Here is a 15,030-nt window from a genome sequence, read left to right as displayed (position 1 = left end):
TTCAATAATTAATCATAACAGAGAACAAAATGCCATGATAAATAAGTGTGCATATCTCCTAATTACTCATATATTGAAGAAAACAAATTTAATTAGGAGGGGATGAATGGGCATAGGAGCACCTGTAGACATTCAGAGAGTGACTTATGGACATCTTTAACAGAACCTTATTACTGTACCAATAATATGTTTAAAAGATTTATTTATTTAGTCATTCAAGATTATTAAGCAATTTGGGTTAATCTATGCACAAAATTTAGCTAAGTGTTCTACAACAGAAGCTTAGGTTCAAAGAACACTCTCTATTTTCCAAAGTCCTTTCTATAGATGCTACTTAATTTGAATTTTATAAAATTCAAATAAAAGAGGGAAGGAGATATTATTATCCCATTTTAGTGGTGAGGAATCTGAGACTCAGTTTAACTGATGTGAACACCTTCATTCAGTTATGTGTGGAAATACCCAGGATTCAGATCTAAGCTTCATAATTTTAACTCCAAAGTTCTTTCCATTGAAAAATATATTAATGTTTATTTATTTTTGAGAGAGAGAGCATGAGCAGGAAATGGGCAGAGATAGAGGGAGACAGAGATTTGAAGTGGGCTGTGTTGGCAGCAGAGAGCCCAATGCAGGGCTTGAACTCACTCACAAACCCCAAGATCATGACCTGGGCTGAAGTGGCTGAAGTTTAACAGATTGAGCCACCCAGGCGTCCCCGAGCCATATATATGTATATGTTAAACACACAGCTCATTTTATACACACATTCACACATGCATGTGTATGTACACATATTAAAAACAGCAGATGATTCCCTTAATTTTTATCTGGACCATCATGTATTATAAAGCATTAGCCACATTACTGCTCTCCACATGCATTTATAAAGTATTTCATTTATTTATTTTTTTTACTTTAATTTCAAATTAAAGAATATTCTCCATAGGACTTTTAGGAATTTACTGTCAATGGGCGATAAATGTTGCATAAAATCGATGGGAATCAAAATGCTTTGGATTACTATTATTTTGCAGTTTTAAATGACTGATAAGCTCCACGTGTAATCTCCATGTTCTTCTTAGCTCATTAACTGAGCAAGGAGTACATATTACCAAAACTGATTCAAATAATAAACTTTAAAAAGATATGTAACCTTCTATTAAGAAATTCATTGCTACGGTGTTATTTTAATCAAACAAATGCTTTAAAACCATTATGTGAACATATGTTATAGCTAGAGTCTATTGTCACAGGAAAGGTGAATGAGCACATCGATGGTTTTTCTATTTGTGTATTCAATCTGAAGATAATTGACTAATATGTTTCAGAGCAATTGTGGTTATTTGTAAATGAATGTGTTCATAAATAGTATTTTGCTTTAAAATCTTTAGTCATAACATTATAGTTCAGTGGTATTAAATACATTCACGTTGTTGTGCTCCATCACCACCAGCCATCCCCATAACTTTTCATCTCGTAAAACAGAAACTCTGTCCCTGTTAAACAGTAACTCCCCATTCTCCCCTTTTCCTAGCTTCTGGAAACCACTATTATACTTTCTGTCTTTATAATTTTGACTACCCTAAGTACTTCATATAAGTGGAATCATATGGTGTTTGTCTTTTTGTGACTGGCTTATTTCACTTAGCATAATGTGAAGGTCCATTCATGTTGCAGCATGTTATAGAACTTTCTTCCTTTTAAGGCTGAACAATATTCCATTGTATGGATATACTATATGTTGTTTACCCATTCATCCATTGATAGATAACGTGGGTGCTTCCATACTTTAGCTATTGTGAATAAGGCTGCTATGAACATGGGTGTACAAACGTCTGTCTGAGACCTTGCTTTCAATGTGTTGGGTATATAACCAGAAGTGGAATTGCTGGATCATAAAGTAATTCTATTTTAATTTTTTTGGTGACCCACCATGCTGTTTTCCATAGTATGATAACATTTTACATTCCCACCACAAGTGCACAGGGATCCCCATTTCTCCAATTCCTCATCAGTACTCGTTGTTTTCTTCCTTTTTTAAAATATTAGCCATACTAATGGCTGTGGGGTGATATTTGCATTTACATAATGATTTCTGACATTGAGCATCTTTTCATGTGTTTATTGGCCATTTTTATAATCTTTCCTGGAGAAATGTGAATTCAAGTCCTTTTCCCACTTTTGAATTGGTTTTTTGTTTTCTTCTGTTTGTGTGTGTGTGTGTGTGTGTGTGTGTGCGCGCGCGCACGCGTATTATTGAGTTGTAGGATTTCTCTATATATTCTGGATATTAGTCCCTTATTTGATATATGGTTGGCAAATATTTTATGTCATTCTATGGGTTGCTGTTTTACTCTTGTTGATAGTGTCTTTTGATGCATAAAATTTTTAAATTTTTATGAAGTCAATTTCCTTATTTTCCTTTCGTTACCTATGGCTTTGGCATCAAATGCAAGAAATCATTGCTAAATCTAATGTCATGAAGATTTTGTTTATGTTTTTTTCTAAGAGTTTTATTGTTTCCGGTTTACATGTAGGTTTCTTGATCCATTTTGAGTTAATTTGTGTATGTGAAGTTAGGTAAAAGTTCAACTTCATTCTTTTGCATGTGGATATCAAGTTTTCCCAGCACCATTGTTGAAAACCCTTTACTCTCCCTCATTAAATGGTCTTGGCCCCCTTGTTGATATCATTGGACTATATATATCAGAGTGTATTTTTGGGCTGTCTATTCTATTCCATTGGTTTTCATGGCAATACCATACTCTTGAAATCAGATGTGTGAGTCCTCCAGTTTTATTCTTCTTTATCAAGATTTGGCTATTTGAAGTCTCTTGAGATTACATATGAATTTTAGGATTGGCTTTTCTATTTCTGAAAAAATGTTATTGGAACTTTGATAGGAATTACATTGAATCTGTAGATTGCTTTGTGTAGCATCGACGTTTTAACAATATTGGGGTTATTTTTAGTTACTCTTTTTATTTATTTACATTTATTTATTATTATTATTTTATATTATTTTTTTTTTGGAGAGAGAGAGAAAGAACAAGTGGGGGAGGGCTAGGGAGAAGGAGAGACAGAATCCAAAGCAGACTCTGCACCATCATCACAGAACCTGATGTGGGAACTCACAAAGTGTGAGATCATGACCTGAGCAGAGATTAAGAATTGGATGCTTAACTGACTGAGCCATCCGGGCTCCCCCAACAAAATTGTTTTCTATTCCATGATATATGTTTCCATTTATTAATGTAGTTTTTCATTTCTTCATGGAATGTAGTTTTCATCGTACAAGACTTTAACCTCCTTGTTCAATTCTGAAGTATTTTGATTTTTTGATGATATTATAAATACAATTGTTTTTGTAATTTTCTTCTCAGATTGTTTATTGTTAGTGTATAAAAATGAACTTGATTTTTTATCTATTGACTTTCTATCTTACTACTTTGCTGAATTGAACCTTTCATTCTCTCTCTCTCTCTCTCTCTGTGTGTGTGTGTGTGTGTGTGTGTAATTTTTATGGTTTCCTGTGTATAAGATCATATCATCTGCAAACAGAGAAAATTTTACTTCTTTTGCAGTTTGGATGTTTTTGATCTCTTTTTCTCGCCTAATTGCTCTGGTAGAACCTCCAGTACTATGATGAATAGAAATAGTAAAAGCAAGAATCCCTGACTTGTTACTGGTCTTAGAGAAAAAAAAAATCAATCTCTCATCATTGAATATGATATTCATTGTGGGTTTTTCACAAACGGCTTTTATTATGTTGAGATAGTTTCCTTCTATTCCTAGTTTATTGAGTGTTTTTATCATGAAAGTGTATTGACTTTTGTCAAATGCTTTTTCTGCATCAATTGAGATGATCATGTGTTTTTTCCCTTCATTCTGTGGATGTGGCACATTATTTTGATGGAATTTCATATGTTAAACCATCCTTGCATTCCAAGAATAAATTCCACTTGGTTATGTGTATACTGTTTTCAATATCGTGTTGAATTCTGTTCACTAGTATTTTGTTGAGGATTTTGCATTGATGTTCATAGGGATATTGATCTGTAGCATTCTTGCAGTGTCTTTGTCTGGCTTTGGTATCATGGTAATCAGGCCTTATAGAGTGAGTTAAGAAGTGTTCCCTCATCTTCAATTTTTGGGAAAAAGCTAAGAAGGATTGGTATTAGTTCTTTAAATATTTGATCAATGAAATCATCAGGTCCAGGACTTTTCTTTTTCGGGAGATGTTTGATTATTGATTCAATCTCTTTACTAGTTATAGATCTATTCAGATATTCCATTTCTTCCTGACGTAGTGTCAGGAGGCTTCGTTTCTAGAAATTTATCTAAGACTGCTACTATATTTGTAATATTTAAAAAATCACATATATCATGCTAATTGCCTACTCCATAAAATATCCTGTAGAAGTACGATTGTAAATGGTTCCACAATACTACCGCATGGGAGTGTCACACATTACCTTCCTCCTGGTGTTGAATGTAGGTTGACTTCAACTATTTCTCTGCAATTAAAATCCACATACTGTGTGTGCATCTCTTCTATGTTCCTTGGGATAAATTTCCAGTGGTAGAGTTTGTAGATCATTGGGTCTGTAAGCACTTTTTCCTTCTGTGACCAAGTCTTTTGAGGTGGTACCAACAATTGCTTCTCGGCCTTTTGGCTAAGATCAAGTGAGGTGATACCAGGAAGGAAGTTAGGCTTCAAGTTTAAGCTACCAGTTGAGCAACAATGACACTTTATTTAGACAATTTTCTTCTTATTATCTTACTATTCCAATTCTATTTTCCCAATAAATTATCTGTTTAATAAGTGGAGAATTATGCATAAAAATGTAATTAGTTTTGTCCCATAGCAATGTCTTAAATAAAACTTTATTTATAGTAATTTTACTTTTATTCTTAATAGGTTCAGTACTCATATGTGAATTTACTAACTGTATTTAAAACTTGATAAACACTGACTAACTTATAACCATCATCACCAAAATAATAAATTTAACATTTGGTGAAAATTTGCTCTGTACCAGACATAGTGGCAAGCTCTTTATGTACATAATCTCATTGACTTAACAAAAGCCCTAGCAAAGTGGATATAATGAGTTCTGATTTACAGATGCGGAACCAGAGGGCCCGAGAGGACCAACCTTATAGCCTCAAATTAGACAAGGTAGTCACTTTGGACTAAGCAATTAAACACAGGGGTTTTTGTTTTGTTTTGTTTTGTTTTTTTGTTTTCCCTCTGAGTGACAAGAGACCATGCTGCCTAAGCAGACAAAAGGCTGGATTTGGGGCTGGCACCAGCTCTTTCCACCAAGCAGGAGTATCACACTGTAGTCACAATGTGTCCAACACAGCACCTGCCCTCTCCAAGCCTCTCTCTTAGTCTATCCCTCCCCACCCCCCCCTTACCTAGTATATCATCAGTCTTCTTTTCCCACGAGTATAACATTTTCCCAGGATACTATCTAGTTAGTCTGTTTCTCAGGAGACCTGATTTCTTGTTGGGCTTCTATCCCTGACTATGGGATTTAGCCTCACAGGGATTTAAGGTCTATGGACCCATTTGGCACAACCCAGCTGCAGTTCTCCAATCATCAGGGCATGGTGGTCAGTCGGTGCTGCAATTGCTGACCCATTACCAGCCCCTTTTGGTGTCCACTGGCACTCAAGAGGTGAAACAAAATCTGCCCCAGACCTTAAGAACCCTCCTGTCCGCCATTCACGGGCTGCTGCGTTACACTCATCCTCAACTTCGAAAGGTCAGCGTATCTTGGAGGTGGCTTTAACATAGGAGATAACGTGGACATTTCACTCGTCCAGCTGATATTTCTTGTCCTTTGTCCAACTTTTGGAACTATTTCCTCTTACACTTTTAGCATTCCTAACCGGATCCCTGCCCTGGTGACCAGTTTCCCCGTTGCCTCGATTACGGTAAAAACAGCAGTTATTTGGTACTTTGTCAGGTTTTTTTCCAACTCCTTGGAGCCTTGCCTCTGCCACCAGCCTGCTATTTTCCCGAGTCTCCGCACCCGGTGGTCTGGCCACCGGGGTTCGACCCATGGCAGGCCAGTGACCAAGTCTGGTCTCGATTCAGGTCCCTGCTGTGCGTCCACATTCTTTTTATCTAACACATACACTAACCCTGTCCTGCGATTCGTCTTCTTTCTTTTCATATCCGTCTCCTTTCTGATAAAAGTACGTGCTCAGGAGTAGAGCTTAGAAAATTAAGCAAAGTTGTTTCGAAACACGCAGAGGTCACTTTAAGAATTCAAAGGATGTAGGACACCTGCCCAGGAGTGGGGGCAGCCTGGTCCCTCTGCCTTCCCCCCACGCCAGAAATGGCAGCAGCCAGCGGTGACCTAAGGCAGCCTTGGCAGGGAGGAGGCTGCTGATATCTGGGGCTGAACAAACTCGGTTGCTCCCGGCTCCTCCGCCCTGGGAGACAGCCTGGACTTTCCCGCACCCTACAGTCTCTTCTAGGTGCGCAGCCCACCAGACGCAGTCAGCCCCGCAGCCCTCCGGTGATTGGCTGTGCAGGGCGAGGTGCTGCTGAAGACCCGGCATGCCTACCCAGCGGGGGGAGAGGGGCGGGGCCGGCGGGAGGTGAAGGGAGGGCTCCAGAGGTCAGTGAGGGGCGGGGCCCGGCGGGAGGTGAGGGGCGGGGTCCGGAGGGAAGTGAGGGGCGGGGCCGGGGCGAGGTGAGGGGCGGGGCCCGGCAAGGGGCGGAGCTGCAAACCGAGCTGCCGGGTGGGGAGGAGGTGGGGGCTGGCGGGGCGGAGCGGAGCCTGGGGGCGGGGCCGGCGTCGCTCGCCCACAGGTGTGGACTCGGGTTAGTTCAGACCCTGGACCTGGGCAGGCTGGTAGTTGGGCGCCATTCTCCGCCCGGCGCGGACTTAGGAGTTGGCCCGAGACGCCCGGGAGCCGCAGGCGGAGGGGTGTCCGCGGGGCGCCGAGCACCAGCAGAGTCCGGAGGATGCGTGCCCTGCCAGCCTCGGACGCGTCCCAGAATGAGCGGAGGCGGACCGGGGTCCCCGAGGCCCCCCGGGCGCGGGACGCGGCGGTGCCCGCACGCAGGAGCGCGGTGGAAAGGCTGGCGGCAGACCGTGCCAAGTACGTACGGGGCCCGCCCGGAGGCGGCCCGGGCCCTGCTCCCGAGGGAAGCAGTACCAGGACGAGCGAAGGGCCTGCGGGCGACCCTCGGCCCCCGGCCCGCGTCCCCGGTGCCGTGGCGCGCAGGGCCATTGCGCGGAAGCCTCTGAGGCCTGACTCGCTGGTCATCTACCGGCAGAAATGCGACTTCGTCCGGGGACAGGGCGCCCACAGCTCCATGGGGGGCCTGGTGAGGAAGCTCTTCCAGGGGCCGGGCAGGGACAAGACGCCGCTGCCTCCGGAGACGACCCGCGTGGGAGGGGAGGTCAGGGCCGGGCCCGAGGGGGCTGTCCAGCCCGAGCCCGGCTCCACGGCGGCCTCCGCGGCCCCCGGCGTTCCCTCGCCCCCGGCGTCCCCCGCGCCCTCTGGGACGCCCAGCAGAGTCCGGGCTGCGCCCCGGGGCAGGCGCGGGGGGCTGCAGCGCTCGCAGTCGGACCTCAGCTCCCGCTGCTCCGCGTCCTTGGCGGAATTTGACACCTTCTTCCAGTTCTGCGGCCTGGAGCCCGAGGTGGTGGAGGCGCTCGGGAGGGAGAACTTCTCGGCGGGGTCGGACCGCGTCACCCTCAAGGTTCGAAGCGTGAGCGTCGCCACCTCAGACAGCGGCTTCTCCCGGCACAGCGGCGACGAAGAGGGGCTACAGGAGGAGGAGCTGAGCGAGCAGCTGCCCAGTACCACGTCGGTTGTCGACAGGAACGCCCGCATCATCAAGTGGCTGTACACCTGTAAGAAAGCCCGGGAGGCGCCCGGCCAGGGGCTGCAGGGCCCGGCGTGACAGCTCGCGCTCTGGGGAGACTTGGACCCCAGGTGTGCAACCGTAAAGCCCGGAGGGGTGTCTGTAAGGGTTGGTGGGGTTGGCCGAGTTGGGTGGAGCCAGTTCTCTAGCGCTGCACGGGACCCTAGATACTGAGACACGGAGGTTCGTGCCTCCAAGGGACTGCCGCTGAAGAGCGGAAGAGCCACCAACCCAGGTCCCCTGCAGCACCCTTTCTTTTGAGTGTTTTGCTTCTGACTCCCTGGAATGGTAATTCTGATAAGAGGAGAAATTAGAGTTATGAAATGCTCAGTCAGAGAGCGATTATTTCCTGTGTTGACAACAGCCCGAGAGCGCTAGGGTCTGTGGGAATTGAACTGCAGGCACCCCGAGGTTGCATCAGAGCTTACTGGTCCACCTGCAACCCCAGGGTGGGACTGCCAACTCCCCTCCAGCAGAAAGAAAGGCTCTGTGTGTGCATGGTCCTGGAGGCCTTCGTCGAGCGTGTCAGAGAGGGAGGACTCTACAGGATCTTACCAGGTTGGCATTCAGTTAGCTGCCAAGGTCTCCCTTTGGCTAAATTTTGTTTGTTTTGAGAACTTTCTAAGGAGGGTCTTAGTTCACAAGAAGGGGCATCAGTTTGTTGAACTGGACCCAGTTACAACTGGGTGTCTTTGAAATCCACACAGCTGTGATTATGTAGTTTATTTGCCTTTTATCATACGGGAGATAAATTTCTTGCCCTTGGACACCAGTAGTACAGGGTTGTTCTCAAGTTATTTTTCACTGAGGAACTAAGGAATGTTTATCCTTATGACACCTACTCTTCCTTCCAGGCACATGTGGTGAGGGCATTTTGGGGGTAGTGAAGGGAGAAGAGAAGGTATCTTCTCAGGGTTCTCTTTAAGAACCAAGAATGTAAACATTGCACTGTATTTTTTTCTCTTACCCTTCAATGACAACTTGCTATTGATTTTTTTTTTTTTTAAATCATGAGATGGAAGTTTTTTGTCTGCCCTTGATATAAACTAAGTGAAGACACAGTGTCAGTCTTCGGAATGGTGGGCAGGCCACTAGAAGACATGTTTATGGACTGAAGAAGGGCATAACTTCCCTGAGTAGACATGGCCTTAGCACAGATGTGAAAATTAACAAGGAGAAATAGATTGGACTCAGAAGAATTGTGACTTAAGTTTTTCCACATAATTTATTGAATGTGATTGAATATATAGACAGTGAGAATTTAAATTAAAAAATGGCAAGAACAACACATTGTATTTTTCACAAATTATCTTCTGGAACTGAGGTGAATACGTTCCCGCGAAGCTGCCATGAACACGTTGGTGTCGAGGAGGAGAGTGGTAGGGACTGGCGTGGTTCGTTCTAGAGGGACATGGTTAGTGGACAGAGCACTAAATGGGGGAATTGGGAGGTGTCTTCCCCTAGAATTACTCCTGCGCCTTAGCCTTCTGTTGTCCATAAAAGGAAGGCAGATAGGCAGATAATTTCCAACCTCTCTACTTTTTTGATTCTGTATAGTTAATAGTCTGTGTATCTGTGTTTCATGGTTGGAACCTAGAAAAGGAAAACAAAACCATTATCTATTGGAGTATGTAAAAAGTAAATGTGTAAATAAGTTCCCTCCAGCTTGCCACAGCACACAAAGAGTAGGTAGAATTGGGGGTATAAATAGTGCTGAGGTAACAAGATGATGCACAAACAAAACAAAATAAAACCTGACACAGTAAAGATCAACACACTCCATTCTGTTTTTTTTAATTAATTTTTTTTACACTTATTCATTTTTGAGAGACAGAGAGAGATAGAGCACAAGTAGGGGAGGGGCAGAGAGAGAGGGAGACACAGAATTCAAACCAGGCTCCAGGCTCCCAGCTGTCAGCACAGAGCCTGACGCAGGGCTCGAACCCACGAACCGTGAGATTGTGACCTGAGCCGAAATCGGACGCTTAACCGACTGAGCCCCCCAGGCACCCCAACAGACTCCATTCTTATCCCTCCCAACCCAGATGCACCCTCACGCCCAATCTCCAATGTCAAAGCAGTGACCTTGAAAGAGAGTTTAGGAATCCATCTGTGAAGTGACTTTTTGAAGCCCCTTTTAGGTTTAAGCCTATGAAAAATGGAAGAAGCTGGATTAGCTTGTGAAAACATTCACTTTTATGACAAAGAAAAGTAGTTGAGGCAAGAGGAAAAGTGACAGAAGGTTTAGGAAACTGCCAGGGTGACTCCATGCAGGAGAGGAGTGGTTTTCCCTTTCCCTTAATCTTACTGGTTCAAGTGGGAAACTGTCATCTTCCTTTTGAGCTGTTTGCTTTTGCTCAGAGAAGGGAGATGGGTGTGACCAAGTGACTGCCCGCCATTCTGTATGTCACTGGCAATCACCAGCACTGAATGATATGCTTCACAAATTTGCTCCCCTAAAACCGTAGTTCGCATTCTTTGAAACTTCATTGCAGGAGACCCAAAGTCTGGCTGCTTGGGTGATCCTGGAGGAAGTGAGTCCCCTGGGCTTTGTTCAACTCACTGGGACTGTGCAAATTCTGTGCATGACTGCAGCCCCTCAACTCAGCACCTCCAGATGTTGGTCTCTTCAGAGGAGAGCCAGCAGAGAGAGACAGGACCCAAAGCACAGAGTGTGGCAGCCACTATCCCCCTCTGCGAGAGTCATCTGACAGCTTGAACAAAAAGGGTCTTCACAGGCTTACTTGTCTGATGCTAATTTCTTGACTTCTGGAAGCTGTGGAAGCAATAATGCAAGCTGTAGTTTTTCTCTAGTTTATCAGGATATTTGTGTGGGAATCCATGTGGATTCATTTTAGGATTTCATGAAAAATTCAGAAAATCTGAGATGAACAAAGGTGTTCTTTCTAAATGAGAAGGAAAACAAATATATTTTATATAGTAGCCTTTGTCCTTTGGTAAATAGAGATAAATTAAAATAAAAATATCCCATCACAAATTAAATAAGAAGTTCATAAGTTTGTTACCCAATAGAGTAAAAATGCTTACTTTTCAAAGTTGAAAATATCAGAACTGGAGAATAACTTACAGAATCTACATGCAGTCCCACTGGGGATCTGTGAGCAGTAGTTATACATGGGTAGTTCGGGCATTGTTTCCCAGTGTGTAATTCATGAACGTTGCTTTTCATCTGTTGGTGTTTAGTCATCTTCCTGTCCTTCAAGTCAGCACAATGGTAGGGCTGCTGAGTTAGGTCTCTCTGGTTTTCTGTCTTTCTCATAGAATATAAAAGATACTGATATCAGTATTGCTGTAAAAGAATGGCACTCTGTTCTTTGGGCTAATTAGGGATAAACATTGTTCATTTTCAAGGCAAAAAGCTCAGATGTTCTCACACTTCTCTTAGATACAAGAAGGAGCAGCAGAAGCCCACTGAGAGCTGGTAGGGTAGAACTGTGTGTCCTCCTTTGCAAAGATGCCCTGGGGGTAGAGCAAGCTGGGACTAGCCTTTCTGCTCTTTTCTTTTTTGACCTGGGAAGCTCTCCAGTCACCATCTGAGACTGGGTTTTAGGTGAACAAGTGGCTTGAGTAGCTAGAAGGCCACCCCTTTCTGTCTTCAGGCCAGCCCCTGGGCCTTTCAGAGAGCTTTGTGTGTGAAAAGGGCAAATCTCCCAGTCTTCACGTATTTATTTGGACTGCCTGCCTTCTTTTCAGTTTGTTGTCAACCTCTGTGATGATTAGCACTGGCCTGACCAACATTAAAGATAACTTTTCTAGTTGGAGGCAAACAGAAATTTGAAAAGTCTATAAAAAGGCTTGAGGGGAATGACTGTTTGTTCTCACAGAAACCAGATGATAGCTGCCTCTGCTAAGGCTACCAACTTCTTTTCACAATTGAAAATACTGAAGATACAACAAAACCAAAGACTAAGGGACCCAACTTTGTAGTATAATTTTGGCTTTACAACTTTTGCCTGGACTGACTGGTGTTGATTCACTGCCTTTTCCTTACTCCTCAGGAAGCAAGGCTTCCCGATTGTGGGGGCTCCTTGAAGTATGTCATGGATGACTGGGGACCCAGGTCCATCCTCACTGCCACAGGATTTGTTCAGTGCACCCAGGTGGCCACGTGATTGCTGTTTTCTCAGGAGTAAAGCATCCCATTGAAGAATCTTACTTAATTCAGAAGCTTTGAAATGCTATGGAGAAGAAGGGAACCTGGAACTTGGAAATCCGCTGAGCTGTAGCTGTGAAGACACAGCTGAAGCTCTGGGAAATATTTTCTTGCTTGAGGTAGACCTATCCTTGCTTCCAGAGGGCAGCAGAGGAGGGGAAAACTGCTTGGAAATATTTTCAGGGGCATCTTTTTGCCTTGCTTGTTGCCAAAGAGGTACCATGGTGAATTTTAATGATATCTAAATTGATTTTAAAAAGAAAAAAAGGCAAAGAGTATGAAAACCAAGCATGAATATTGTAGTATTTACTGCCTTCAATCAGATTGGACTGTTTGGCACCAATTAAATCAAAATTCTGTGATCATGAGAAGGTACATTCTTCTTAAACACTGTGGCTAACCAAGAGCAAACCCACACTCACATACTTACACTTACACCTCCATTTTATGAGCATCACGGCCACTTAATCTGCAAAAAGCACTTTGAAAATAAGTTGAGGACTACAAGGTCATTTTAGTGATGCCACTCCTATTGGGTTACAGACATGTGGACGTGCCATTAAAAGAGAAGTTAGAGTTGATACCACTAAAACCCCTGGTTTTGATGGCTGGCAGGAGAATTGAGAACTTCCTTTCCTCTCCTCACATCCACAGCAACCTTCCTCCTTTGCACCATGTAGAGCATGCCTCCACGGGGCTCTGGTTCCCAACTGTCCAAAGCAGAGAGCCATGGATTACGTGGAACACACCATGCCCATATGCCTAATTCCCACCTTCATGGATCACACACATCCCAGATATGGCACCAGCTTACCCTTCTCTGCAAGAGATGTGTTTGAGACCAGGGGCAGGCTCTGGGCTGCTGGCAGACTCCAGAATCAGAATGCTGTCAGTAGGGAATTACTGTGACCCTAACCCATTCCTGACACCCAGGCTGCATGTATTTTATATTTAGAGGCTTTGGAGATAAATGTTATATCAATGATGACAACCCAAAGAAAATTTGTAACCCAGTTGACTCTTTTGAAGCTTATTGTGTTTTAACAAAATCTGTCTCTTCAGGAACAAGTTATGGAGAACAGTATGGAGGGGAGAAAAATGGGCTTCTCAATGGTAGAACATTTTATAAACCAATGCATTTTGATATGTTCATGTACTTGTTTAATATTGTGTTCTAATTTTGTAACTTTTACTGTGAGAGTTTGTCTTAGAGCTACTTACTATTTATTTTTACCATTATTGGTCTCCAAATAGTTTTCCTTAATATCATATGGTTTTAATTTTTATCGTACAGCTTTAAATCATTTTCTCCTTGGTATTGTTTTTGTGTATGTTGTTTCATTCAATATTCAACTTCTGAGTGTAAGCAGAGTACTCACTACTCTATAAAGTACTCAGTACTGTAGTGATATGTTTTCATATAAATCCCACATATGCATTTTTGGAGGCTCTCTTGGCCCATGGATGTATCTTTCTCATTGTAGACTATTTAAAGACAACAGTTCCATGCTTTAAGAATTTTCTCTCAACTGTCCCTCTAAAAAGCCTGCTACTTTGCTGTTGAATGGAGTGTGGTTTAAAAAGATAATGTCAAAGATGAGAGGAGGTTTTTTTAAAAGGCTCTTTACATATGCTCAGCTCCCTTATTTGCAGATGTTTCATTAATTGTGCATGTCAGTGCTTCAAGTAAAACTGTTCTGTGCCTGTCTTCTGTCAGAATAGGATGAACTGAAACCTCAATCATATTTACCTTAGATAAGAATGGCGCAGACTCACCAGACTCACATAAACAAATTGGTTGTATTTAAAAGCACCAAGATCTTCCAGAAGCATCTATGCTTCTGTGGAGGTACTGGGAAGGATTCAGCCCTGAGCTAATTCAGAAGCAGATCTCGGAGGTGGGAGTGGAGAAGAGGAACAGCGTGTCTCCAGGCTCCAACAGGGGCCATTGAGGGTCTGTCTCTTCCATTCAGGTTCATGCCTTAGTGTCAGGTTCCAAGTGTGCGGGTGGAGGGGAGAAGTCCCTTCTTAACCCTGAATTATCCCGGTCTGCTGGAGACTTTGAGAAAATCAAATTTGAAACTCAGTCTGAATGCACAGCTTGTAATTGCTTCTCACAAGGATAACAATAATTACTAATGCAAAATAGTTTCGTTTGTTCATGAAAGAATAACATGTAAAATAATATGATTAAACACAATGAAAACAAATAATTATTGATAAAGCAAGGAAAATAGCTTGACAGTATCCTTTTCACTAATATACGGGTATAGATTAACAATGCCCCTGACTGAAAGGTACTTATGTAACTGTAAAGTTTCCTCATATATGGTTTTTAAACTACTGGTCACTGACACTGACATAAAAAGAAGGCTTTATTAAACATTGCCCTTTTCAGTAGGTTCAAAGTTCAATGCCATGGTTACAGTTGGTGATACCATAAAACATCAGGCCCAGGTGATTGTTATGGTGGTTTTTAAAGATATTTTTCTACACACTACCTGCAACTAGAGTGCAATATTATGTATTCTGTATTAAAGAAATAAAATATTTTTTATCATTTCTTACTCTTTATGAATCTGTGCAGCGTAAGGACACTGAAGCCAGAGTGTGCATATTGTAATCACTCCTGTCTTTTGTGTCTCCGTTTTCCCCTAATATGAGATTATCAGCAAAAATGAGGAAGTCTTGTAGGCAAGTCAGATGGCGTGGAAGTCTCTGGCTCTCTCTGGAAGTGGAAGGCAGTATAAACAGTTCTGAATATTCAGCATGTTGTTTTTCTTTAATTGTTTCATCAGTCTTTTGCTTTAACATATTTTCACTCATGTTTTGCTAATGTCAATATTGGAAAATGGGCACAAAGATAAAAAGAAAGTACAGTTTGTAACCTTTCACGTTAGTGAACTCATTAGGGAAGGCAACCTCTACAAATACCAAGTTTGCTGCCAGCGTCTGCTTA

General features: G+C 42.8%; 1 protein-coding gene across 1 annotated transcript; it reads left to right on the top strand.

The window, feature by feature from the left end:
• The first annotated feature begins 6,812 nt into the window (after positions 1–6,812).
• On the top strand, positions 6,813–14,638 carry FAM110C (family with sequence similarity 110 member C). Its single transcript, XM_058682359.1, has 2 exons — positions 6,813–7,968; positions 11,917–14,638. Exon 1 carries the CDS (start codon positions 6,989–6,991, stop codon positions 7,934–7,936), a length of 948 nt encoding a protein of 315 aa, XP_058538342.1. The 5' UTR covers positions 6,813–6,988; the 3' UTR covers positions 7,937–7,968; positions 11,917–14,638.
• Positions 14,639–15,030: the final 392 nt, after the last annotated feature.

This window comes from Neofelis nebulosa, chromosome 9 (assembly GCF_028018385.1).
Source record: "Neofelis nebulosa isolate mNeoNeb1 chromosome 9, mNeoNeb1.pri, whole genome shotgun sequence".
In the NCBI taxonomy this organism is placed as follows: domain Eukaryota; kingdom Metazoa; phylum Chordata; class Mammalia; order Carnivora; family Felidae; genus Neofelis; species Neofelis nebulosa.
Note: the sequence above shows the minus strand (reverse complement) of the source record. Positions and strands in the feature narration are given on the sequence as shown.

Bases quoted from the DNA above. Each gene is read 5' to 3' on its own strand.
- FAM110C (XM_058682359.1), top strand. From the start codon at position 6,989: ATGCGTGCCCTGCCAGCCTCGGACGCGTCCCAGAATGAGCGGAGGCGG.